Genomic DNA, 24573 nt, shown 5'->3' with positions numbered 1-24573 from the left:
AGGAAAGCTTACCATGGGCTGGTGACAGCACTACTGGCTTATCCAGCAGGCTGCAGGTGGGACTGAAATAGCAGCACTCGCTGTGCTTGCAGATCAGGCAGCTGGTGTGTGAGTCCTGCTGTGGGAGCACCTTCACAAACACCTATATGCCAGGTCACGGTATTTTGTGGTTGGATGCTGACTTTTAAGGCCTGACACCCATTCCTGAACACCATCCAGAGTCCCAGGTCCATCCACCTCCTCAGGAGTGCCAAGGTATCTCCCCAGAGACAGGACAGCTGTGCTCAGGCTGGGCTGGGTGATGATTTGCCTCACGGGTACATATGGTGCTGTTACTCACAACACCATGGTGCCAGGTGGTGCCCAGACAGCTGGCACAGCAGGCAGAGCTGGCTGGAAGGCAGGATTCAGCCACACCAGCTATCCCCACCACCCACCTTGGCAATGGAGTGGTTGCTGCAGGCACTATCCCACCTGCTCCAGGGCAGGACTGCCTGCGTGGGCTGAGGCACCCAGAGCTGGTGGTTTAAACCCAGCCATCTGCTTTTACAGGAGGGGGCTGTGGAGGGGCTGTAGCTTTCCTGCTCCACTGGGGCACTGGGCCGCTGGTCCAACCATCTAAGTCCATCAAACACTGGGAGACCAAACCTCCCAGGTGAGGACATGGTATGCAGTAGGCAGCATCTGCACCTGCCAGACCTCGTTGTTATAGAGAAACTTAAAACACCTGAGGTCTGGGGGTGTGGAGCGAGAGTCGTTTCCTTTGGGTATTTAGGCTTTTTTCTTCTCGTTTTTCCCCTCTAGTGCTTTGAAATAAGAGACTAGGCCAGTGCTCTGAAAGTCTGCAGAATGTGACTTGGACTGTGACAACTCATCCAAATGAATGAGCAGGTTAGTGGTCTTAATGTAGCCCCTTTGAGGGGTCCTAGAGAAATAGCTGTGCCATGCTTCCACAGTCCAGGGTACTGGCTGGTTCTGGCCATTCTACCTTTGCAGCAAGCCTTTGGTTTTTCAGCACATTGCCTGACTGAGCAAGCTCTCTAATTTACAGCTGGTAGGAAACCCTACAGCACATGACCTAGTCCCTAAATCTGTACATGAAAACAGAACTTGAAGAAATTTTGTTTTCTAATAAATACAACTTTGAGCATGTTGTATGCTGGTGAGACCTGGTGAGCTCCAGAGGTCCTTTCCATCCTGAGCAGTTCTGTGTAAACGGCGTGGATAGGGCCAGAATCTGTACCAGATCTGAGTGTATGGTTTAGGTGAATATTTAAACTCTAAAATATTTTTATTACAAAAAATATAGACTTAAAATGTGCTGATTCTATACTGGAGTCCTCACCTCTATTGAAGATGTATTCTTTTAAAAAAAATCTATTTGCGGGGCTGGGCACTGGCATTTAAATAAATTATATAGAATTTAAAGCATATGCTTGAACTTTTGAGTCCAGCATTTAAGTTTATAAATCTTGGGAGAGGTTTTTTTGTTTTCTGGTTTTTTTTTTTTTTTTTTACATCTGTCATGTACATCTTTCCACATAGTAAACACCTTCATCTTCAATTGGCAGTGGGCTGCGGGGAGCAGGATTTGCTCTGTTTGTATGGTGGGATGCTGTGGAGTGCTCTGGCCAGCCCTTGGCTTGATGGCATGATGGCAAATGTCTGCAGTGAGTCAAACTGGATCCAGTGCTGATCGTGTCTGAGTGGTCCCCAGACGTTGGTTTCAAGATCCAGGCGAGGTTTTCTTCAATCCTGCTGCAGCAGATGGCTGTAAACATTTCTGTAGCTGTTCAGGCTCAAGTAAAGCTGGTTGAGGCAATGTGAAATTCTAGGTCAAAAGGTGAAATGCTGCTAAATTTAAGATTCAAGTTTATGTAGATGAGTAAATGGTTACTTGGACTGTTTCCATTTCAGTTGCACTAAGTAAGGTATGGCTCTTCCAGCATGTCTCCCTGCCACAGCCACTTCACAGGAGTTATGAAGAAGGTCCTCCCCAAACATGTTTTCCGAAGTATGCAAGCCTAATTGCTCCTGTGCATCCAGGCTTGTCTCTATAAATGTTTGGATTTGGCTCTGTAGGTTCACTTTATCATCCCTTATACAGGATTAAACAGTGTATTCTCCTGTCAGTTTGTTCCTACCACTTGTCTTCAAACAGTGGAAAAACCTGAGCATTAGAGATGTTTGGGGTAAGAATCCATTCACAGATACACAAATATATTTGATGGGATCCTCTCACTGGGAGAGAGTGAGGTTTTGGGGCTTTTTTTTTTTTTTTGTCAAAGCTTAAAGGGACAAAACTGGAATACCAGCAGAAAAGCGGTGGTTTAAATCATGTTTAAAGGAATCGTTTTTGCACACAAGTACTCCTTCCCCAAGCCAAGTGTTGGATGAGGATGCTGCTAGTCCTTTCTGAAGGGACAGAAAAACAGAGTCTCTGTCTTTTAAACAGCTTGTGAAACTCTTGGTTTGATAATTGCAGCTTGTCTGCACAGCTCCCAGATGTGTTTAAATCATACTGGGTATAACCCTTCCATTTCTGCTTCCAGGCTGGTGTGTGGTTTGTTTGTTGCTGAGTAACTGCAGTTGTGGGATAGAGATGTCCAAATTTAGCAAAGGTGAGGTTATCTATTGCAGTGACCTGCTGCAGAGGAGGCATGTACGAGGAGGACTCAGTAAATACAGGAATGTGAGCCTGGAGCCTCCCCCTTCTCTGGGCTCCGTGGCAATTGCTGCCACCCTGCTGATCCCCTGCAGTTGCTATAGGTGATGCCAGGCACAAGCTCAATGTAAGATCTTCTTCCTGTCTCTGGGGATCTGGTAATCCATACTGTGAGGAAGAATTGATGGGAAACAGTTTACAACATCTTGCTATGAACTGGCTCTTGGTCATCTCCAGTAGCATTAACTTTCCAAGTGCATTATTATCTCAGAAGCTATTTTAGACTTCTCTTTTTTTAAACTGATGACATTTTTCACTTGCTGGTCATCTCTTTATCTACTGTTTCTTAGTAACACTTCAATACACTGTGCTGATTTAGTGTATCTCTTTAATACCAAATTAGTATTAAAAGTTCCCTTTTCAGCAGCAATTTGCAGTTAAACATACTTTTGTTTCATATATAGCCTTCTTCAAAACTGTTGGTGCTAAGTTATATATCGTTCCACTTAAAGGAATTTTTTATGTGAGATTTAGTGAAATTATTTGTCAGACTCACCTTGATTTACAACTGCTTTCATACAGATCTGTCCCAAAAGAGCCAACTTGATTCCTATGCTTTGTTCCTTCATTTACCATCTTCATAGTTTTTCTTCTTTTATTATTTTTCATTTTCCACATACTATCGAGAATTAAATAACTTGGATACTTGGTTATTACCAACAAACTGAGATTTAAAGTCTGCCAGACTTTCAGTAGTTCAAGACGCAGAATTAGATACAGGTTTCATCCTGGACAAACAAGCTTTTGCCAGGTATTAATGTCTGACACTGAATGATAGTGGTTGAACATTCTAAACACAGGGGAAAAAATCAACCCCTGTATGGCACTGATGTGAAGGGCTTGTTTCATTAAACTGCCACCTCAGGCTAATGTAATAAAGAGCAGATTGGTGTTAGATGTTGGTTTTGTTGCTCTCCCCAGAAACCTCCCTCAGGGAGAGTTCATTTACCTCCAACACTTGAAAAAAAGCAACAGGTTGGCAAATATAACTTTTTCTGCCTGCAATGGAGACACCAAAGTGATCCAGATGAGCTGGAGCCATGTGGGAATAGGTGCAGCACACAAGCACAGAACCAGCAAATACAGGGACGTTGTCTCCTTGCAGAGATTCTGTCTGACTGAAGGCTGTGTAGGGGATGGGCTGCTGCCCCAAGTCAGACATTCTCCCCTCTCAGGTTTCCCCTTGAGCTTTTCCTCAAAAAAGAAACTGGAAGGAAATACCCTGGAGTTCTTATATAGTTCTTATAGTTCAGCATGTACATAATACATGTTTTGTACAAATACAGCCATAATTGTATTTTTCTGGAGAATAAACATAAACTCTGTGTATGATAAGAACATGCAGGGGCTGTGTTATATGGGCAACTAACAGGCTGTATCCTGAAAAGCTGAAACTCTTCTTTGGCATTAGGAATCTAACTTTGACCAGATGTTGATGGTAATTGAGTTGAAATAGCATGATGGAAATCGCCCAGTGGGAAACAATTTAGCTTTTAACATGTCATAACTTAAACCTTGATTTAGTGTATTGCATAGAAGTGGGCATGACTTGTATTTGATACATCCTCTTTTTTATTAGTACTCTGCAAAGTGAAGCTCTTAAGGTGCCTGTGGTGTGTGTGTGTGGGGGGGGGTGTATTCCAGCTCTGGGCTTCCTCAGTGCTACTTTTTCTGCTAACCTCTCAGCTCATAGGAGCACAGAACAGTTTATCTTGGAAGGGACCTGGAGATCACCCTGTGCAGGGTTGATTTTAAAAAGGTTTGTCAGGCTCTTGCCTGGTTGAGCCTGTGCTGATACATTTAGCTCCTCACAAACATTACTCAAAGGGCTTAAGTTAAAAAGTTTACTGGGGAAGCAAATACTGAAGATTTTACATAAAAGCTGCATGCACAAATAGATTCTTACTTGTGCTTGTGTCTATGTAATACATTACACTCAACCACATGGAGTAGGGAGCTATTATTATGACCACACTTGTGAAAATATTTGAATTTAGTTTACTTTACGTAAACACTCTGGCCTTAAATCCGCAGTGAATGGTAACATGTATAGCACAGCAGTCCTGTTCTCAGGACAAATGCCTGAAGGGACTTTCAGTGTTTCCATCCCAAACCTCTTAAGGCCATACCTTGGCCTTAAAATTTTTCTCTGAAATATTTTCTCTGAAGAAAATTCTATGAAAACCTGTATGTTCAAAGGGGTAAAACTACTCACCCTCCCTCACTACCCTAGCAATTCAGTGGAGGAGAGAGTTTGCATATGCCTCCCACACTCACTGCTGGCTGATTGGGTGGCTGTCAGCAGGGTGGACCCAGGGGTCACTAAGAACAAACCTAGTGCTTGAGACCTGTTCCATATGGGTAAGGTCCTGGCTGAAACATTTCAGAGAAGCTAAGAAGCTGTTTGGAAATCTAGCCATGAGAAGCATGTTAAAAACCCAGTACTAATGCAAACCACATGGCTGAGACTTCATTTAGCTATTTAGAAAACAGGAGCACAGTACAGTACATGCCTGCAATGCTCGATTTCTTCCCCCACCTTCCCCATTTTATTAATTCCTGCCCCTGCAGGAAGGATGCTTTCTGCTGTGTTATGGCCTCATGATTTAACACCTTTAATTCCTGGAGCTTTTGCATTGCTTGTGTTTGAATCCTACTTTGAGAAGCCCACAGATAATATTCTTGTACCTGACACTACTTCACACAAATCCAGCTGACAACTGAGAATGGAAAGTGTCCAACTGACCCTTGCATCTGGTCCAGCCTTTCACGTCAAGGACCAAAGGCAACAGCAGTATATTTTGGGACCAAGACAGGATCTTAGCCTAGTGTGTCCTTCCCCAAGCACAAACCAACTTCAAAAGGATTGTACTGACAGAGAAGACCCATGGACAATGCTCCAGTGCATGGCCCTTTGTGGCAACAGCCACACACAAACACTTTCCTGGGTTCTGGGAAGGCAGGTAAGAATCCCATGCTCTGCTCACATTTGGCACTTCACCACAACATGGCTGAGCTCCTCTCCTTCCTTGGCACAGCTGTGTTTAGCTGGAGATATGGGCATGACAAGACTAAGTGGCTTATGAGGAATTAAAAAAAAAAAAAAAAGTCACCATTTAAGTAGACAAGATCAGAGAGAGAGAGAGAGAGAGAACAATATTAAATAATGGATGTATTTTATTAATGAATTCAGACAGGCACCACTTGTGCAAACTAAATGCTAGCACACAGACTTTATTTTCATGCTCATGGCAACTGAAATTCTGGAAACGACTTTTAAACTACAAATGAAGAAACTGTTGCATGTATTCTGAAGTATTTCAATGTCATTACAGAATTAGTTCAGCAGTAGCAATAACAAAGTATTCAGTCACTACAAAAAGCAGATCTTCTGATAATAAACAACTGCATGGTGCTAAACACACTTCAGCAGATGCAGGGAGAAGCTTGGCAAGCTGCCTTATAAAGCTGTGGTTCTGCCATGTGACGACATTGCTCCGAGTAGATCCAAAGGCGGGAGTCCCACAGCCGCAGTCGCATCCATGTAACAAGTACACCTACCAGTAAGACTGAACTTAAAAGTTTTCATGTTAAACTCTTTGGGATGAAGGCCTCAGAATCAGGGTGGCCCCAGGGAAGCTACTGTGGCAGTTTCTGCAGCTCAGCTGGTGGCCAATAGCTCAATCCCTTTGGATCATGACAAAGAACCAAAAATGCAGTAGCTTGAGAGATTTTGGAGCTAGTTAACTAGATGGGGTGCGGGAAAAGCTACAACAAAACACAAGTGGGCCATTTCAGCTTTCCTAAAGCTAGCTAAATAATATATCAAATCCTGTGCACATGACAGTAGAAAAATTACAGGATGTTTGTCAACTCTCAACTAAATGAGCTGGAATGGTGTTTTAGGGAGAGACTGATGGGTCAGATAAATGGTCCCAGTGCGTGTGGCCTGAAGGGATAATATGGAGACAACACTATAGAAGCTATCAAACAGCAGTTTGAGATGACTTATAAAACTTGTTGCTCAAACATCCACATCCATACAGAAGCTTCACAGGCAATCGGCTAGTGCCACATTTAGTATCCCACACTGCATAGGGACAATTCCAGTGCACCTGCAGGGGAACCACAGTGACTCCTAGAAAGGCACGATTATGTATTTTCTGAACTTCTCTGGACAAAATGGAGGGAAAAACGTCATTATTTTTCTTGTAAGGAAACTACTAGGAAAACTAGGTCTTGAAACCACACTTACTTTCTTCCAAAACTCTTTGGCTATTTCTCAGCTAGATAGATCAGTGTGTGCAAGGCTAATTTACAACACTGTTGTGTGTATGAATAGCATTGAGTTGTATTTTGTGGCACAATTTAATAGAAAATATAAGAAATCTCTCTTCCCAGCAGCTCTGAGAGCTTGAGTCTTACTTTCTACTTACCATGTTTGTCATGCCCCGGTGTAATTAAAGCACCCACAGTCCGGGCTGTTATGAGCTCTATCATCTAGTAAGGATAAAATATTAAATTGCTCTAGTTTTTACGTTTAAATTTATCTTCACAGCAATCCCCACGGTGCTGGAGGACCATGCTATGAATAGCACTGAAATGGAGTCAGCAGACCTTTCCATGCTCCTCCAAGGAAGGCACAGACAATTAATTGTCCCCAGTTTGCTCTACTGTCCATAATTATAGTTTTGAGTTTATAAATAACGAAGCATGATTTTAAAAACCAAAACAAACCCCTCAATTACTACAGAGTTCCTGAGATAATTAAGTCTCCAAATGTGGCTCTGTAGAAGGGAACCAAGGCTACGCTGCAAAAGACCCATAACATGCAGATGTGCGTAAGCAGAGCAAAGCGACAGGATGGAAAACGTCATCAGGAAAATAAACTCTCTCATCATTATTTCACCGCTTTTTACCTAAAAAAACAATGGCCTATTGTCTCGATTCACCCTATTGTTCTGTCGCATTTTTTGTTATTGAAGGAACCAACAGTCAGTCAGCGAGAGTTTCCTGAGGAGTAGCAGCTTGGAAAGTTAAAGGCAGTATCCTGTGCCTAAGGCTTGTTTTGCTACAGGTTTAGGAAAAACCAGGAAAATAAAGTTACTGAGACAAAGCACATGGTTTGCAATTCAATTTGTTTGAATACCCCCTTCAAATGGAAATGCCCTCCACGTTTACAAGTATGGTCGTTAAAACCTGTAAAATGAAGCAGAAACAAGCTGTGCCCTGTTGCATCCCTGCTTGATGGACATTCCTCTGTTGTTACTGGGCCGTTGTGTACTGTCAGGGAAAAACTCTAGGTCGGGAGCCAGCACAGCAGGAGGCTTCATTAGCCATGAACGGGAGCAAAACAGTGCTTCAGAAGGAGCAGTGCCCTGTCTGAACAACCAGCTTCGCCACAACAAGCACATAATCAACCGGACAGCCTGTAACACATGCTTCGGATAAAGACAGACCTATGGATACAAGACAGCTATGGCTTAAGTGTTTCAAAAGATCTTTGCCCAACAAGGAAACAAATTATACATTAAAAACCTTTTACAAAATACATGCTCTGTTCTTTCTCTGTTTAATATCTTCCTTGCTTGAAGCTTGGCTGTTGCCCAAATGCATCCAGAGCAACACTTGATGATAACTCAAAAATGTGCAGTTAATCTGTGTGTAGTTTCAGCTCTCGAATGCCAGGAGCAAAAGTGTACTTTTCAGAGAGAAATAGGCTTGGTCACACTGCATAATCATGTTTATGCAAGTTTTTAGATAGCCAAGATAAAGGAAATACTTCTGTACACTCCTCTGAGAAAAGACAAAAACTCTGAGTTGAAAAACTGCTCTTTTTCAATGTCATTTTATCCACAAACAAGCGTAAGCCCCAGTAGAGAGCTTCCTGCATGACAGCGAGTAAAACTTTAGCTTGCTGGGTTGGGGTTTTTTGGTTTTTTTAGCCTTACAGCTATATTTCATCATAAAAACTAGTTTGAAGAAAGAGTAAACTTTTGCTCTTTGGTCTATCTTGACATTCCTCCAGAGACACATTACAGGAATATTTCAGATTCATTTTTTGTCTCTTACTTGCAGGAAACAGGAAAGTTGCAGTTCTTAATTTTCAGGCTTCTGAAATGACAAAGATAAGAAATTTATACATTGAAACAAGATATCTTTGCTTTCTTTAAAGAAACAAAAAAGGCATCACAACCTAAAATGAGTGCTTCAGTGAAATGGGATATTTTTGCCTTAACCATAATTAACAAAAATGTATAGTTATGCCATATGCACCTCCTGTTTATTATCTGTGTAGCCCTACTAGGTGAGAAACAAAAATCTGTACTCGTATTCCAGCATGATACAGGCTTCAGACTGCACATTACTGTAGTAATTGCTGCTGACTGAAAGTCAATACTGTGGAATGAGACTGGAATGAGACTAAAAGAAGTAATTTTTTTGTTCATAGGATCAGTTTTGTGGATGCAAAGGAAAGGTCTTAAAACACTTTTTATTCATATCTGAATAAATTAAGATGAAAACATCTAACAAATAGTTTGTAATTTTAGAACATCAGTTTTGGTGTCCTGCCCTCATGGACTTCTTTATGGCCATGAAGATGCTCAAAGGCAGAGCTCTGGGGGCAGCAAAGTGTTCATGCTGTGTATTAAAATCATTCCAATGCTCTGCCAGTTTTGAAGAGGACAAGAGTGAGAGAATACATCAGACACCGTGGATAGTGGCAGTCCTATGAAATCACAACCAACTGAGCAGGACAATTTCCCCCCATTACCATCAACCCAGATACTCAGAGAACCAAACTGGCACAGTAAGAGCAGGCACCTACTGCCACTGATTAAATTAGAGGGATCCTTAGAACTCACAAGGGTCCTTAACAGACTTTACTTGTGCAGGTCCAGTTTGTGACTTCCCCTCACTGTGCAAATATTACTTCTTTTTTTTTTTTTTCTTTAAATTTCTTCCTTTTGGCAGACTTGTCTCCATGTAAGTCTTATTCTGACTGGTGCTTTCTACAGACAGCTCCTAAGGAAACAATTTCCACTTTCTCAGTGTATGAGTTGGGCAGTATAATTTAAATAGGACAGTGGCCAGTGATGAAGGACTAGCCAAATACCTTTGGGTTAATTTCTGTGTACTAATGTTTCATTTTTTTGATAGATCGTGTGGCTCCTACAGAGAGACTGCAATTGTGTGTCCATATGTTGGCTATTTGTCAACAGAGAAAAACGGAGTTGACTTTTATGATAAGGTTTTTGCTTCTATGACTTTTAGAGCATATTCAAATGACTGGTGTGAAGTGGTAGAGAAAAATCAGAGTGGCTAATGACACCCAGTGTTTCAGCTCAGCCAGAGCCTCACAGAGCATCCTGAGAAGCAGGAACTTCTGCCTGTATGTCTTTTGCAGGTCTGATGAAGATATGCATTGCAGAGGAGGATATTAACTGCACAATAAAACAACTGTTCTCAGCTCTGCAGGCATGTTTATAATGAAACATCTGCAGCTCTTCCACAAATCTCTAAATATTTTTCAATTAAAATGTCTTAAAGATCTGAATCAGTACTAATGAGCTGGCACAACACCATATTATTAGTAATATTACATCATACACTAAAATGCTGAAGAATTCAAATTAAATAAAAAAATCCCTCAATCTGCCATCACAGAAACAAACCCACAAAGATCTCAAAGTGTAGTATCACCTACAGTGTGGGTTCACTTCAGTGAATGTGTGAAAACAAAGGATGCTACAAAACTTCTCTACAGAAAGTTGGGAGTAAAGACTACATGGGAATATTATTTCTCTCTTTTTCCAAAATTAGCAATGTACAAATCTAGCACATGAACCAGATGAACTTTAGAGCTAATGAACACTTGACTACCTTGTGTGGTGCTCACTGGGTATTACCACAGTCTCAAGGCATTTATTTAGATTGTTAAAGGTAGGAACACAGGTATGTGCCTATATTGATGAAAAATATATATGATCAAGCTGGTTTTTTCTTTAAAGGCTTAAACTTAATGAATCATTGGATATGTGTGTTATTTCCTACCTGACTCTTATGCTTCCATGACTTCATTAGCATTTCTTTTTACATCTGACAAAACACCATCACTGACTAAAAGCCAAGTTTAACATTTTCATTTCATGCACAGCTTCCAATGAAAGGCCTTCACAGCTGGAATGGAGTATTTTGTCTGCTTAATTACTGTTGTTCTTCCAATCTCATCAGTCCCTGGTTTGGATGGATTTGTGTAAGACTAGGCAATAAACACCCAATTAAGCAGGCTATGTGAATCTGCATATAGATTTTACATTAGGATTCTACAGTAATTTCAAATGATTCAGAAGCAATTACATGGCTGACACATGATGAATCAATATGTATGCATGAAGCTGTCAGACATACCATGTGTACCAGTAACAAAAATGGGATATATGCCAAGGAGTGGTATGTGTAACACTACCCAGCCACAGAATATTCAGGCATGGTTTGCATACAGAGCAGTAATTACCTGTGCATGCAGGTTAACTTTCAAGCTAAGTGCTTTTTACTTGTCTTGACTGGCACACACAAACTGGCAGAATCTGCTCTCACCAGATGTGAATCTTGTGGCATTCACATGTGGGCAAGTGAACAGTTCACTTGGTCTGGTTGGGTTGTGCAAACCTCTCCCCTCCTCCAAACAATCCATCAAAACACAGAAACAGAAAATGAAAGCCCTTTCTCTCAATCCACGGTAGGCAAGGATTGCTAAAGCAGGGCTGAAGCACCTGGGCACATCTACCTCAAAGCTGTGGCTGATCTGGGGTCCCATCACAGTCCTGTTGGCTCACAGTAATAGTGTTGTTCTGTCTTAAAAAAGAAAAACCTTTTTGCTCTCCAGACCAATCTATTGGGGCAGAGAGCTAAGTGATGAAAGAAGAGAATCCCATCACAGGCACACATGGTTTGTTTCAGTCAGGGTTACATTCTCTCTTACTCCACTTATTATGTTAAAAGGTTAAAATGGAGTAGCATGAAATATTTTCATAACATCTTGTATTTTTAAGTGAGGAACATGTGCTGCACAAAATTAAAGCAGGACACCAAGAAGATTAAGTACTTAGAGAAGGGGAGGGGGTGGTGGGGGAACTGCAACCTTCGAGGAAAAGGGAGAGAATCCAGCATGAAAAAAAAGGCTAAGAGGACAGCTTTGTATTCCTGAAATGCTTATTACCATTTGAGACAGACGACAGCAGTTATGAAAACAAAACATGAAAAAACAAAGCAGAGCTCATGAACAAACTGAGAAGTATCTTCCCTGATATCTACGTGATGACACACACACTGCCACGTGACTGTAGTATCAAAGAGTACTTCTTTTGAGGTGAGTAAGCTGGCATGGTTTCTTCAGACTGGCTTTTTTCCACAGCCAAGAGTGGTACAGTTGCAGAGCTGGCTCCTCCTGATGCCAAACTGACAGTGCCAGGAAATCCAAAAGGCACCGTTAGTGGACACCAGCAAAGTGCCAGTCACCATTCAGCAAATGAGAAACCCATGTGATAAAGTGCACATTATGAAATATACCCCCAAAGTGTGTGAAATCCTTACTGAAACTAGAGCCTAGATAAACTCCTGACAACCTTTCTTATACACATACTAGGGACAAACATCCTCCCTCGAGCTGGAACAGGAAAATAAAGGCTGTTGACCGACCTGAATTTGGACGTCACTCTCAAAACAATCCTTTCACTTGCTCTGTGATGGGGTCAAGGTCAATGTCATAGAAGCACGGCCTTGTGGGCAGTCCTGGCATGGTGCTCATCTGTAGAAACAAACACATTCAGTTATACTCCTGCACCTGTAAGCAGATAATCAGTCTAGCCTTGCATGTAAACCTTAGATTAAGAGAAAGGCTGGATTGTTCAACACAGGCTCCACTACAGATGTGATCTTTACCACATTTTCTGTTAAAAAAGTCAAACTTGGTACTTCTTTGATGAATTTTTAAGTATGAGCTTCTAAGACAAGAAAGAGAAAACAAAAGCCACAAAATACAGGCTAGCACAGCAACCTAAGAATAAATTCTGTAACAAAATGAACACCCTTTGAGATTTGCTTGTTCCTCAAAATATTTATCCAGAACATTTATCCATTTTTATCTCCTGAAAAAAAAAAAAATCACACAGCAAAGGGCAAAGATGTAATTGTCTGAATTTACCTGGTGATATGAATGTACTGCACTCAGACCTCTCCCACAGAAAACCAGAATACAGAGGCAGAATTAATCACAACGCTTACCTAATGTCAGGAGCAAATTGCAATAGTTCTACTAAACATACAGGAATTACAGTTGAATCCTAATTTAGTAGTTAGAATTAACAGGTTGAGATACAAAGCTAAAGCAACCCAATTATCTCAAACTGTGCATAATTAAGATCCTGATCTAGCATAAGACACTAGCATCTGCATACTTTTAAACATCTCAATAGTTTCATGGAGTTAAATTACACAGTTACCTACAGGTCTGCTCAGGCTACTTACACTATTATTTCAAACTGGCATTTTTAGCAGCAATTAAAGGCACATGACTGACATGGAAATCTTGAGGTGCTGGTCCAAAATAGCTTAAACCCCTTTAAAACAGAGGTTTGCCAACTTCCTAACTCCCTGCCTCAGGACTCCTTGCTTCTCCCTTGCAAAGGAGGTGTCTGGAGAGCAGGTATGGCAGAATAATGTTGTTTTTTGATCTGCTTAATTTTCTCCTGTTTCAGCCCCTTAATCCAGGAAGGGCTTCCCCATTCCCAGAGCCACCACTGGCACAGGGTAAAGGCTGTGCCTGTGGGGCAGTTTTAAAACAGGGCCAGTTTGGATCAACTTGGGTCACTTTGGATTCACACCCTGAATATCTCACTGTATTTCCACTAATTCAAGGAACTCTAAAAATAGCATTTGGGCTTAATGACTCCTTAAACTCTTCTGATATCTTACCCTTGTAAGTGGAGAAAGTGGAGAATGGCCCTGCTATAATAGGCCCTATATTAATACTTAAATTGATGAAAGACCTTACCATCTCTGAAAACAAACCTGGAATTCAACTTAGCTTGACTGTTTGTTGGCTGAGAGTCTTTAAGCATTAAAACTTATTTGCTAGATTTTGAGGAACAAACTTTTCACTGGGGCAAGTCAGCAGAGTTCATTAAAACTGGTACTTAACCGGACCACAGGAGGTAACCTTCAAACATGGCTGTGTAGAAAAAAAAAATTACACTGGCTTGAGTACAAGAAACACTCCAAACACAATAACATACATAAAAGGTCAGATTTGGGTATGTCTTCATGCTGAAAAGGGACAGTTTCACCCGGGGAACCCCTAGGATGATTCCCCCTTGGAGCTGGCTCTGGCACTCATCTTACTGCAACCAACCTTATTCAACACACTGAACTGATGTCAATGCGTGTTTTTGTGGCCAGGGTTGGTAGGTTAGGTAGGAACTAAATCTGGGTTAGGTAGGAACTAAATCTGCTTATCAGATGACCAGATCACCACCAGGCCCCAGGCTGCACCAGGGGAGCAGCCAGAGTACACTGTGGCCAGCCATCACCTCCAGCTCTCCAGCAGAGAGCTCAGAGCCAGTCAACTTCCTCCCTCTATCCACCCTAATTCCCCAAGAAGCACAGCTCAGCTACAGTGTTTTCTCTGGCCAAAGGCAAGCTCCAACAGGATAATTGTCCTGGAAAGAGGAAAAACTTATGACCACCATCCTAGCTGCTCCAGAGTGCCAGACTTACAGACTCCCCTCGCTCTGGGTCGGACTGTGTTTGATTCTGTCAACCTGATAAGCTGCACATTCATTGCGAGGGTCAGGATCTCCCTTACGCTTCAGCTTTGCTCCGAACACTCATGTAATGACTCAATCATGGGAATACAAGCAAAATGTAAGACCCCTCCAGCACAGTCCTGTTTACTCCAGAGAAAGAATGCTGCTGCCATTTCAGAGGTTAATCCCACACTGAGAAGGGGGAAAGGTGCCTGGGGGGCTCGGTACTGGTGCAGCCCTCATCTCCCTTGAGATCTAGCTCAGAGGAAAAACAATGCAACAAGCTCTTCTAGTGGCTCAGTACATTTCCTCTGTTTTTAAATATAGTCCTTCCTGATGTTTTGTTATCGTACGTAGTAGGATTAAAAGACAAAACTGTCAGTTTGCATTGACCGAACCCTGCCTCTGACTGCGTTACATCATTTATTGGCCGACACTGCCTTGTATGTAACTAAGTGCTAAAACACCTTGCTACTATTCTTTACCCATTGGCCACAGTAGTTGGACTACTACATCATTAGGGTTACTTAATTATTTTCTGTCTCAGATTCCTTCCAGTTTCTAAGTTAATGTTTGACAAGGAACTGCCTTAAGGAATTACATCTCACTGGGAGGGGAATGAACAAATTGCCAAAGACAACTTTCTGGTTACTTTGTGTATGGGAGTTCAACATCTGAAAGTAAACTCCCAAATTCCAAGTTATTTTTTACTTTTTTTTTTTTTTTAAATATAGCTAATTGAGAGGAGTTTTTCTTTGTTTTTAATTTTTTTTTTTTTAAAAAGAAATATTAAATACAAGTCCTACATATGTATTTTGTACTTTGGACTTGTTTTTTTCTTTCACAGGCACACTTCTACACCAGTATAACTCTACTGTATTAACTAATGAAAAACTATTACATTTAAAAAATGCAAATATTGAACCAGTTTATTGCTGGTTTGGGAAATACAACTATTCTCATATTGAAAAATGAATTCAACAAAAGGGAATAGGCTCATTTGAATTAAAACCACTGCTGCATAAAATGAAGTACAAGGCAAAAAAAAAAGCCTCCAGAAGAAACACTTTGGGACAAATACTTAGGTGAATTGCAGACTGAAAATAAACTATGTACTGTCATTTTTCCTATGGCCCAGACTTTCAAACAGGCAAAGCTATGTAGATTTATGATCATTACTCTCTGGTCTCATTATCTGGACACACAGAGGTAACATGAAGAAGAATCTATCCCTTTTTCATTACTTCAAGGTCAATAGGAGGAGATGGCTGGCTGGCTGAGGAGATTACTACTGATTATACCCTCTCTAGCCCTCCACTTCTCTCCTTCAATCACAAAGGCAGGAAAGAAAAGAGGGCTCAGTCTGCTGCAAGGCTGCAGCAAGGCTTCACCTGACTGGCTTTCCACATGGCCGCAGGCTCAGGATGATCCTCTTCCCCTCTCACCATTTTCCATGATGCTGAATGAAGGCATTAATGAGTGAGTTCACAGGCTGGTCTTTACTCCAGCAGGCATGATCCAGAGGCATTCCTCTCCCTGACCTCAGCCACCAGAGCCCAGATTTTTGTGCATGGAGGGGGAAAGTCAACCACCCTGTGGCTGTAGCACATACCGTACCGGCACAGTGCAGAGCAGACTATCTCCACCTCTCCAAGGCTTTCTGAGGTAACTACTCACTAAAAACTACTCCAGTTCTAAAACTTGAAAAAAGGAGAGTGAACAACGAAAGAGAAAATATGCTTAAAATGTAAATCACTTTGGTAATTGGCAGGTATGTACAGCACGAGAAAAACCCACAGAAATTTATAGCCATACAGCAGCTTGCTGGGCATCTCATAAAATATCCATCCTCTATATATTGCCCAGAGATCAGCACAACTCTCCACGCTAATGTAACAACATTTGGGTTATAGATGGGTAGCTGTGCAACATTGCACAGCATGGCTGTGAGAAAGAACAGCGTAGGAAGCAGAGAATGACAGCACATTATCCACTGAAAATCACAAACTGGATTTAGATAGCTGAAATAATCAGTACTTAACTCGAACAAAACTGCTACTATCAGACTTTTCCTGGGAGAAGGAAAATATAAAGCATAAGCTTGGTACCCCAAGGCTTAATGCAACTCATATGAATGCTTTATGCAGGGAAAAAAGAAAAAAGAAGTTATACAAGTAATTTAGGAATTAATAGGAACTAGTTTTGTGGGAACAGACCATTTTATCTACAAACTGTGCAACTGTCCCTACATCCATGAGAGCGAATCAACTGCAGAAAGATGATGTGATAAATACAATGCTATTTGTTACTACGGCTCTCTGTGTTTAGGAGGCAAGAGCAGCAAGTCTTACAGTCAGCTTATCCTAAGGATCATTTATGCTCCTGGAAATGCACAGCTGGTGAGAGATAAAGTACAGTTTTAGTTAAGAATGCCTGAAGGCTACTGTTATATTAGGCATTTATGATCCTCCAGAAGTTTACTTACATGACTGAACAAAAAAACCATAATGAGCTTCCTTACAAATGGAGAATGCCAGTTATTTTCAAGGAAGTCATATGAAAGTGCTGCTCCACACTCTCTCTACAAACGCATCCACTGTTACTGGAAGAGTGACTGAGTTTCATTTAAATTACAGTTATGTGTTGACTTGTAATTTTAGTTCGCCATAAGAGCTACATAACAGTTGGACACAGTCAAGCACCAAGACTCTGCTAGCCAGGTTTGTTATGGTCCCAAGAGGAACTATGCTGCTTAGCTTCCTTTTTTTATCATACAAATACCTATCAGTGGTTGACACATCTTGCCTTCGAGTGTGTATCCATCCATATATGTATCTACATTTTTTTAAATTTATCTGTATGAAAAGATCCTAATAGAACATGAGATTGACTTGACAGGGTCAGCACAATGGCACGATTTGCAAAACAGATGGTCCTGAGGACCACATCCAACTCATGTTTAGTGTCTTTTTCACCTATAAGACAAGAAGTGTCTGTTTTACAGCATAACATGGTTTCTGTTGAAGAGAGAAAGAAAACCAGAGGAATCTGTACTTGCATAAAGTATGGCAAACAACTGATTAGAAAATACTGAAAAATCAGCAAATAGCTTATTGAGGAAACCTCCCTATTCTGTGTCTTATGGAGTTAATACTGTGTTTGACAAGAAATGCAAGTAACTTGCATTATTTAATTGTATCTTTTTGTTAATTAAACAAGCTATGACAACTCACAACCATTTCAAACTTGAAATACTGCAGAAAGCAGATGTTGTTTCTCAAGAGAATCCAGCATGCACATGACTGCGGATAACTCCTCAATAAAATCTGATGGGATGAATTGCACATCCCACACTCCCTCAGCAAGAAACAATGCAAGAGGAAACTCAAGAGATTTATAAATAGTGCTGTAAACCTGTATGCATTATGGTCATCGTGCCAGAACTTGTTGGAATCCTGAGGCACGGCATGAAGGAGCTACACTTCAGGGTTTCAATAATGTTTCCTAGTGTGAGTTAGAGCTCTGGAAGACAGATTCACCACCAGAAATTTGCTCCCCTCCAGTGCATCTGTCAGTCTCAGGGCATGTAAAGGTGAATGGAAGAATTTTCTGAAGAAATCCTTGCAGGTCTCCAGTCCTGCCTGCCTTTAGGTGTGCTTTATCTTGAGTGCCAATTATTCCCACTTACACGTGTGGTGCTGGCCACAGACTGGAAGCTGGCACCTGGGGAATTGCATCCATGGAGCAGGAGAGAGAGATTAACAGTCACCTCACTGCACTGCATGGCTGGAGAAGCGTGTGCAGATCTTTTTACTGGATCCCTCATGGTCTCTGCACTCTCCATTTTAAACCTATACTTGGAAATATTTCATGAGACTATCCATGCAATGAAGGCAGTGGGTAGGACTACAGCACTCTGAAGCATGTGACTGTACAAACACTTCCAGTGAGCAGTCACTTATTTCATCTTCAAAATGGAGTGTCCTACAGGACACAGAGGCACTCGGTGTGCACTGAAAAGGGTGCAGAAAAATTAGGCAGCGTATACTAAGTATCTCCAGGATCAGCTTGAAGTTTGTTCCACAGAACTGGAAAATTCCTCCAATCTGCAGAGCTCTATCACTTCAAAGGCAGCTCAGGTTTTGAATGATGGAAAAAAATAAAATTACATGAAAATAACAAAAGAGAATAGTTAAGAAAACAGCATTTTTTCCCCCCATAATTACAAGAAAAACATCAGAACAAAATGGCCAAAACAAAACATGCACAATATAGTTTTCATCTCATCCACTCGCCATGTATTACAGAGGGGAACAATACCATACCGAAGCCTGAACTGATGCTCAAGTGACCTTTCACCACCTCTTAAAAGCAAACAAACCTCCAAATCTCATATTAGGAAAAGGAGATACACAATGGAGGCAAGCTTGTGCTTCCTCCAAAAAATATCAACCTTTACAAACTAATAAATTCAGCTTTGGAAATGGCAATGTATTTTAAAAATTTACTTTAATAGCTACATAATGTTTAAGAAAATATTATCTCATTGTTTTTCGTTGCCTGAACATAACAAGGGTTTCTAAAAGCAGCTAACCAATGATTTTTAGTCAGTGTTTCAATAATGGCTTACTTGTAAGTTTTAATGAAATTCTGCCAAACCTGATGATGACCACAGGAGTTAGGGAGAGTGAAGATCATATTTCCTTCTCAGGAAATCTTTAACAAAAAAGGATCTTGTTGCAATGTCTAAGAACAACCACAGCAAGAAACTCAACACATTAGCAACTTTCAAAATGGTTAAAATAATGTTTGAAAAGATGCTGATGCTATCCCGACATATGCTGTAGTATTCCTTGCAATAAACGGCACTTTTTCACTGGCGTATTGACTGATATCAGGTGTAGAAGTCCATCTGGCATCAATTATTGTATTATAATTGCCTCTTACTTTGATGTTTTACACATTCTTGGCAATTGTTCAATTTTTGTGAAAGGATTTACAACAACAAAATGCATGGACATTGCTCCTCTGCTCTCAGCATCTGGATGAAGTTACAAAAGTACTGAATATTGATTATACAATCCTAGTTGGCCTTGCTGCCAGGTGCTCAAGTTAGGCAGAAGCAACTTGTGCCCTGCTACATGCTCTGAAGGATTACCAGGACCCAACGAATTAGTCATCTTGAGTGGAAATGATCTGAACCCAAAAGTGATCTCCTGGGCACCCTAGGGAAAAATCAAAACCCACATAATAGTCCACATCTGTCCAGTACAGCTTTTGGAGAGATCTGTGGGTGCATATCCCAAAGGAAGAAAGGGTTTTCTTGGTGAATCAGTCAGTGTAATACCACTGGAACTCAAATGCTGCTATTAGTGATGTGCTGAAGCACCAAAGACCCAAAAAAGAGATTTTCCTAGCTATTAAATAAAATATTTAGGAATAGATGTAATCTGTACAAGAATGAGCGATTTCCCCAATTAAGTAAAATATTTATGACTCACATATATGACTGCAGTTCCTCTTGGCAGAGTTCTCTCAACGCATTTTCATCTTAGAATTTATAAAACCACACTTGAAGCAGAAGAAAATGGTCCCCGTGATAACAGCATAGTGGAAACAATATATTAAATTTTAATTGAAAAATACACCTCTCTGAGGTAGCACGTTAGATGGTGTTAGTTGAGTGCACTATATTCTTTTCAATCCACAACATACCATGTTTCACAGAGTATTCTGCCCTACACAGGGTTATTGATAAACAAAATGCTACAAAAATGAAAGCTACGAAACCCAACTTAACCAAACAAACCCTCAAAAAAACAACCATTCATGAGGGAAATGAAGGGGGAGAGAAAAAAATGAGAACTACAAATTCCAGGTGACTTGTTCCAAAACATTTCCTTCATCCCAGCCCACTCAAATCCATTTGCAGAAGTAATTGCTCCCTTGACCAAGGCCTACATCCTGATTTTCCTTTTCCCCCTGGGCTTTAAACAGAACCCCTGGCAGAGGACTCTTGCTCACTGCCTCTTGTACAAAATCACCTCCTCATGCAGAAGAAATCCTTCCCTGCAGCTCAGTCCTGATGTCAGATGCTCCCAGGGCTGTTCCCATTCTTGAAAAGTGTCCAGTATATCAGACAGTGCTGGAAACATGCCTCTGAAGGAATAAATCCAGAGGATAAAGGCATTTTTCTCAAGGGCTGTTTCAGCAACAGGAATATTTAAAGCATCTGATGTTCATGGGTACATAATTCTCCTGCTTTGTTCAGTGTTCGGGTCTCCTGGTAAAGAGGAGGTGTCCAAACTGTGCCAGCAGCTCAGTTTCTGCTGAAAACAGAGCAAGTTTTGTGGTATTTGGAGGGGAGAGGTCTTGGGTGACCCATCTCAGCTGCCTTGTATTTGCTCAGGGACAGGGCACCCTTCATTTCCTCTGAAACCTGTTTATTTTGTAGCAAGTGTTTCTTTGGAAGTGCTGTTCTGCAAACCCTGGGAGCAAGTCCCACTTTGTGCTGCTGATCTTCACAATGACATTTTGGTTAAAAGCTTCATAGCTTTGAGAAAACCTCAATTACAGCCCAGGAACTGGAGATGGTGGCAGCAGTAGACTATGTGAAGCAAATGTGTGTGCTCAACATGCAAAAAACTTTACCCTTCTCAGCACACCATGCTAGAAGAACATCAGGAGCATCATCCAATCATTTCATGGCAAATTACAATGTGGAAAAATCCAAAAAGATTGTATAACTGTGGTGAGTAAAAGCACATAAAACTGCTGCCATACCAGCCGTCTTGGTTACAATTAACTGGATCCACTGATACTGAGTAAGTAAAGTTTCCTAGGAAATGTCGTATCAGGCAAAGATGATGTGTGTGTGTGTATAAATATGGGAAGAAGTGCTTCTAAAGAACATAAAGGTATTATAGCAAAGGACTCCTTAAAAATTAATTCTTTTTAACTGTTAAATTGCCAAACTGGCTTGGTCTCATTACTTGATTTAAACTAAGTGCCAGTGATGACCTTTATAATACCAAATAATACCAAAGGGTATCAGATTTTTGGAAACCACCTCAAAACAACAGAAGTGGAAAGAAGTGGAAGAGGAGGTGACTATACTTTGCTAATCCCATCTAAGCAGATACAAGCTAGTTTTCAGGACTGGGAAACAATAAAAGCTAGGATGTACACTTCACAGGTGCAGTTCAGCTTTCTGGTCTGTAGATATCATGGGAAGTGTCAGAAAGAAGAGCCTGGGAAGCTTGTCCCCAAAGAATGATCAACTGTGGTGGGCACCAACAGCATCAGTCACTATCACTGTACTGTCATCATGTACAAACCATGACTTGTGAGCATCTCTAACCTCGTTAGTTCAAGTTTCTATATCTACTTTATCAAGTCACTCGTTTGGAGAAACAAATTATTTTCTCTTTGTATCACTTAATATACATTATTTTGTGACAGACTGAGGCAAACAAGAAATAGACAAATCAAAGAAGCACCTTATATTGTAATTTTGGATGTGGGTGCTTTCTAACCCTACAGAGTTTCACCCCATTGCTTTCCAGACAAATTACTGCTTTGATATGCGTGGTCAATGCCATCTTAGCTGCACTGAGGAATTCAAAAACTTTTCCTTTCTGTTTGGTCCTAACCCAGGAAGTTCAGAATGGATCCAGCTTTGATGGATACAAGGACACCAAATTATTAAATTGTCTGTGTAAATCAGATATTCTGAGTCACAATTCCGTCACGGAACTCTGGCAATACACACTGTTCAATACAGTGTGTCCTCTAGAATCACACCAGAATGTACTGTGGTCCCCACTGACAAGGAACAAAATAGAAAAAAAGAAGGGTATTACTTAGATCAGCAATTTCCCTCCTCTAGTCTATCGAACCACTATTTTAAGAAGTCTTCACAAAGCTGCAAATAAAGGCAGGCCTTGAATAACCTGTGCTGGAGCTCACACTTCTCCTGGAAAATGGAGGAACATAGAAATGCTTTGGAAAAGGCTGAAAGCTACTGACTTGTGATGAACTCAAGCATTCAGAAGAGCCAGCTCCTTTGTAAGCCATCTTAACAGCACTAATAGCTGTAAGGAGAACAGAAAAAATTCTAGCCATGAATGTGGGACTTAAGTCTCTTATGGCAGTACTGATTTTCAAAGTTTCTCTAAGAAGATATTAAAACCCTAGTTTCTGTTCACTGATAGAGAACCACGCATTAACAAGATGTCAAGACAGATTTAGTTGTCAAAGGAAATCAAACAAAAGTTTGTTAACTGATAGAGAGCACAGTCTTTATCCTACAAATATATATCCTTCCATAATATAATAAAGATTTATGTATTTTTCTTATAAATAAAATTATTATCAAAGTACTTACACACATGAATTAAATACTTCAAGTACACCTGGGAAATAAATAAAATAAGATCTCCCATTTAAATTGTTAGATAGGAAGCAGAGAAGGTTAAATGATTTGCCAAAAAGAGCTGAGGTGCTGCCAGGTTAATGGAACTTGAAATTGGTAACTGATTCTTGTCTTAGTCTCATATAACTGAAATTCAAAAAAAACACTGCATGAAACATCTTCTTCTATTACGTAATGAATGTTGTATCAGCATTTTTATACAACTTTCCCCATTTCTCACAATTTGTTCTCTATGAACTTGCAGTAAGTCACTTCCCTAACCACAGTTTTTATAATAAAACAAGGGATAACAATATACTCACAAAGCAACAGAAGTGTTGTTAAACCATCTAATTAAAATCAACTCTATTTGGAAACACATTTTTTCAGTCTGAAGAACAAACCAACCCCCAAACAGATGTTTTGTGGGTAGTTTTTTTCCCAAATGAAGCATATGAAAGGACAAAAAAAAAAAGGGAAGGTAATGAACTTCTGCATCCCAACACAAGTTAGCACAACGCTTTTTTATCCTGACAAACATCTAGTACAGACACGGTCTGTGGGAACTTCCTTTCAAGCACTAAAAAATTTGTAGAAGGGCCACCATCATGGAAAGTTTTTTGTGCACATACAGAGTAAATCCTAAAAAGACTAAAAAAAATAAAAAAGGTAACACAGAAATTAAAAACCAGTTCGAATATAATCTCTCTAATTCCAAAGTGAACAAACTAGCAGGCAAATCCATAAGCTTTATTTACTCTTATGGTATAGGCCCCCAGCTCTTCCTAATCAAAACAAAGCCAGTCTGTAATGAACTTTCATTTTTGTCAAAGAAATCATTTACAACTCCACTGCTCAGCCCAGGCATAACAAACACAACCCGTAACACATCCACTGATGTCCAGCCTTCTTCCTTTCCTCCTGGTGACCCCATGAATAAAGATGCCCCCAAGATGGCACACAAAACTCACCTAAAGAGCTGCAGTGCCCCAGCAGTGTGTTGATACCCACCTGCCTGGGCACTTTTCTTGAACAGAGGCTGCTGGTGAGCAAGAGTGCTCTCCCTTGAATGCAGGCCATGGATCCTGCTGCAATCTCATCATCAGCATCCCCTCCAGCAACTGGAATTCATGTAGTCATTATCATTTGAAAATTATTTGTTTATTTGTAGGAAAAGGCTGCTTTATCTTAGCTTCCACATTGCATTTCTCAGACTGTGAGAATAAATACTGACTGTGAAGCTATTTTTAAATTGATTTTATTTCTGGGAAAGTTATCAAGAAATTTAGGTTTTTTCTTTCCCCCCCTGCCCCTGAGAAAATTAAAGAGACAAAGAGCTTCACAAACTCAGAGGAAGCTTATTCGTGCTGTCACAAGCATGCCTTGATCCCATTCTGGACAGATTACCTGCAGAGTGCTTATTTTCCATGTCTACTCCCTGCATCACATCTTTACTACAGGTGCCAAATACAATGGCATTGATGTTCTTTCCTACAGTCTGGAGCAGAGCTCTACAGTCAGCACAGCTCATTCAGGGTCTCAGACACAAAGGAAATCTGACATGTGCAGTGCCAGCAGCATGACGGTTCTCTCTGGTGCATACAGAAAAGGCTTTACTCTGCTCCCTG

The 24573-nt window shown here is 40.7% G+C and overlaps 1 protein-coding gene across 1 annotated transcript in view; it reads right to left on the bottom strand.

The window, feature by feature from the left end:
• Positions 1 to 5884: 5884 nt before the first annotated feature.
• Positions 5885 to 24573, bottom strand: part of MTHFD1L (methylenetetrahydrofolate dehydrogenase (NADP+ dependent) 1 like) — a 147256-nt gene continuing 128567 nt past the window's right edge. Inside the window, 2 exon segments of the mRNA XM_042016727.1 lie at positions 5885 to 8839; positions 12428 to 12536. Of these exon segments, the coding sequence (XP_041872661.1) occupies positions 12447 to 12536 (90 nt within the window). The 3' untranslated portion in view covers positions 5885 to 8839; positions 12428 to 12446.

The sequence above is a fragment of the Corvus kubaryi genome, unplaced genomic scaffold (assembly GCF_017639235.1).
Source record: "Corvus kubaryi isolate FWS band 111438036 unplaced genomic scaffold, C.kubaryi_AGA036_p1.0 split3-73, whole genome shotgun sequence".
NCBI classification, from domain to species: Eukaryota; Metazoa; Chordata; class Aves; order Passeriformes; family Corvidae; genus Corvus; species Corvus kubaryi.
Note: the sequence above shows the minus strand (reverse complement) of the source record. Positions and strands in the feature narration are given on the sequence as shown.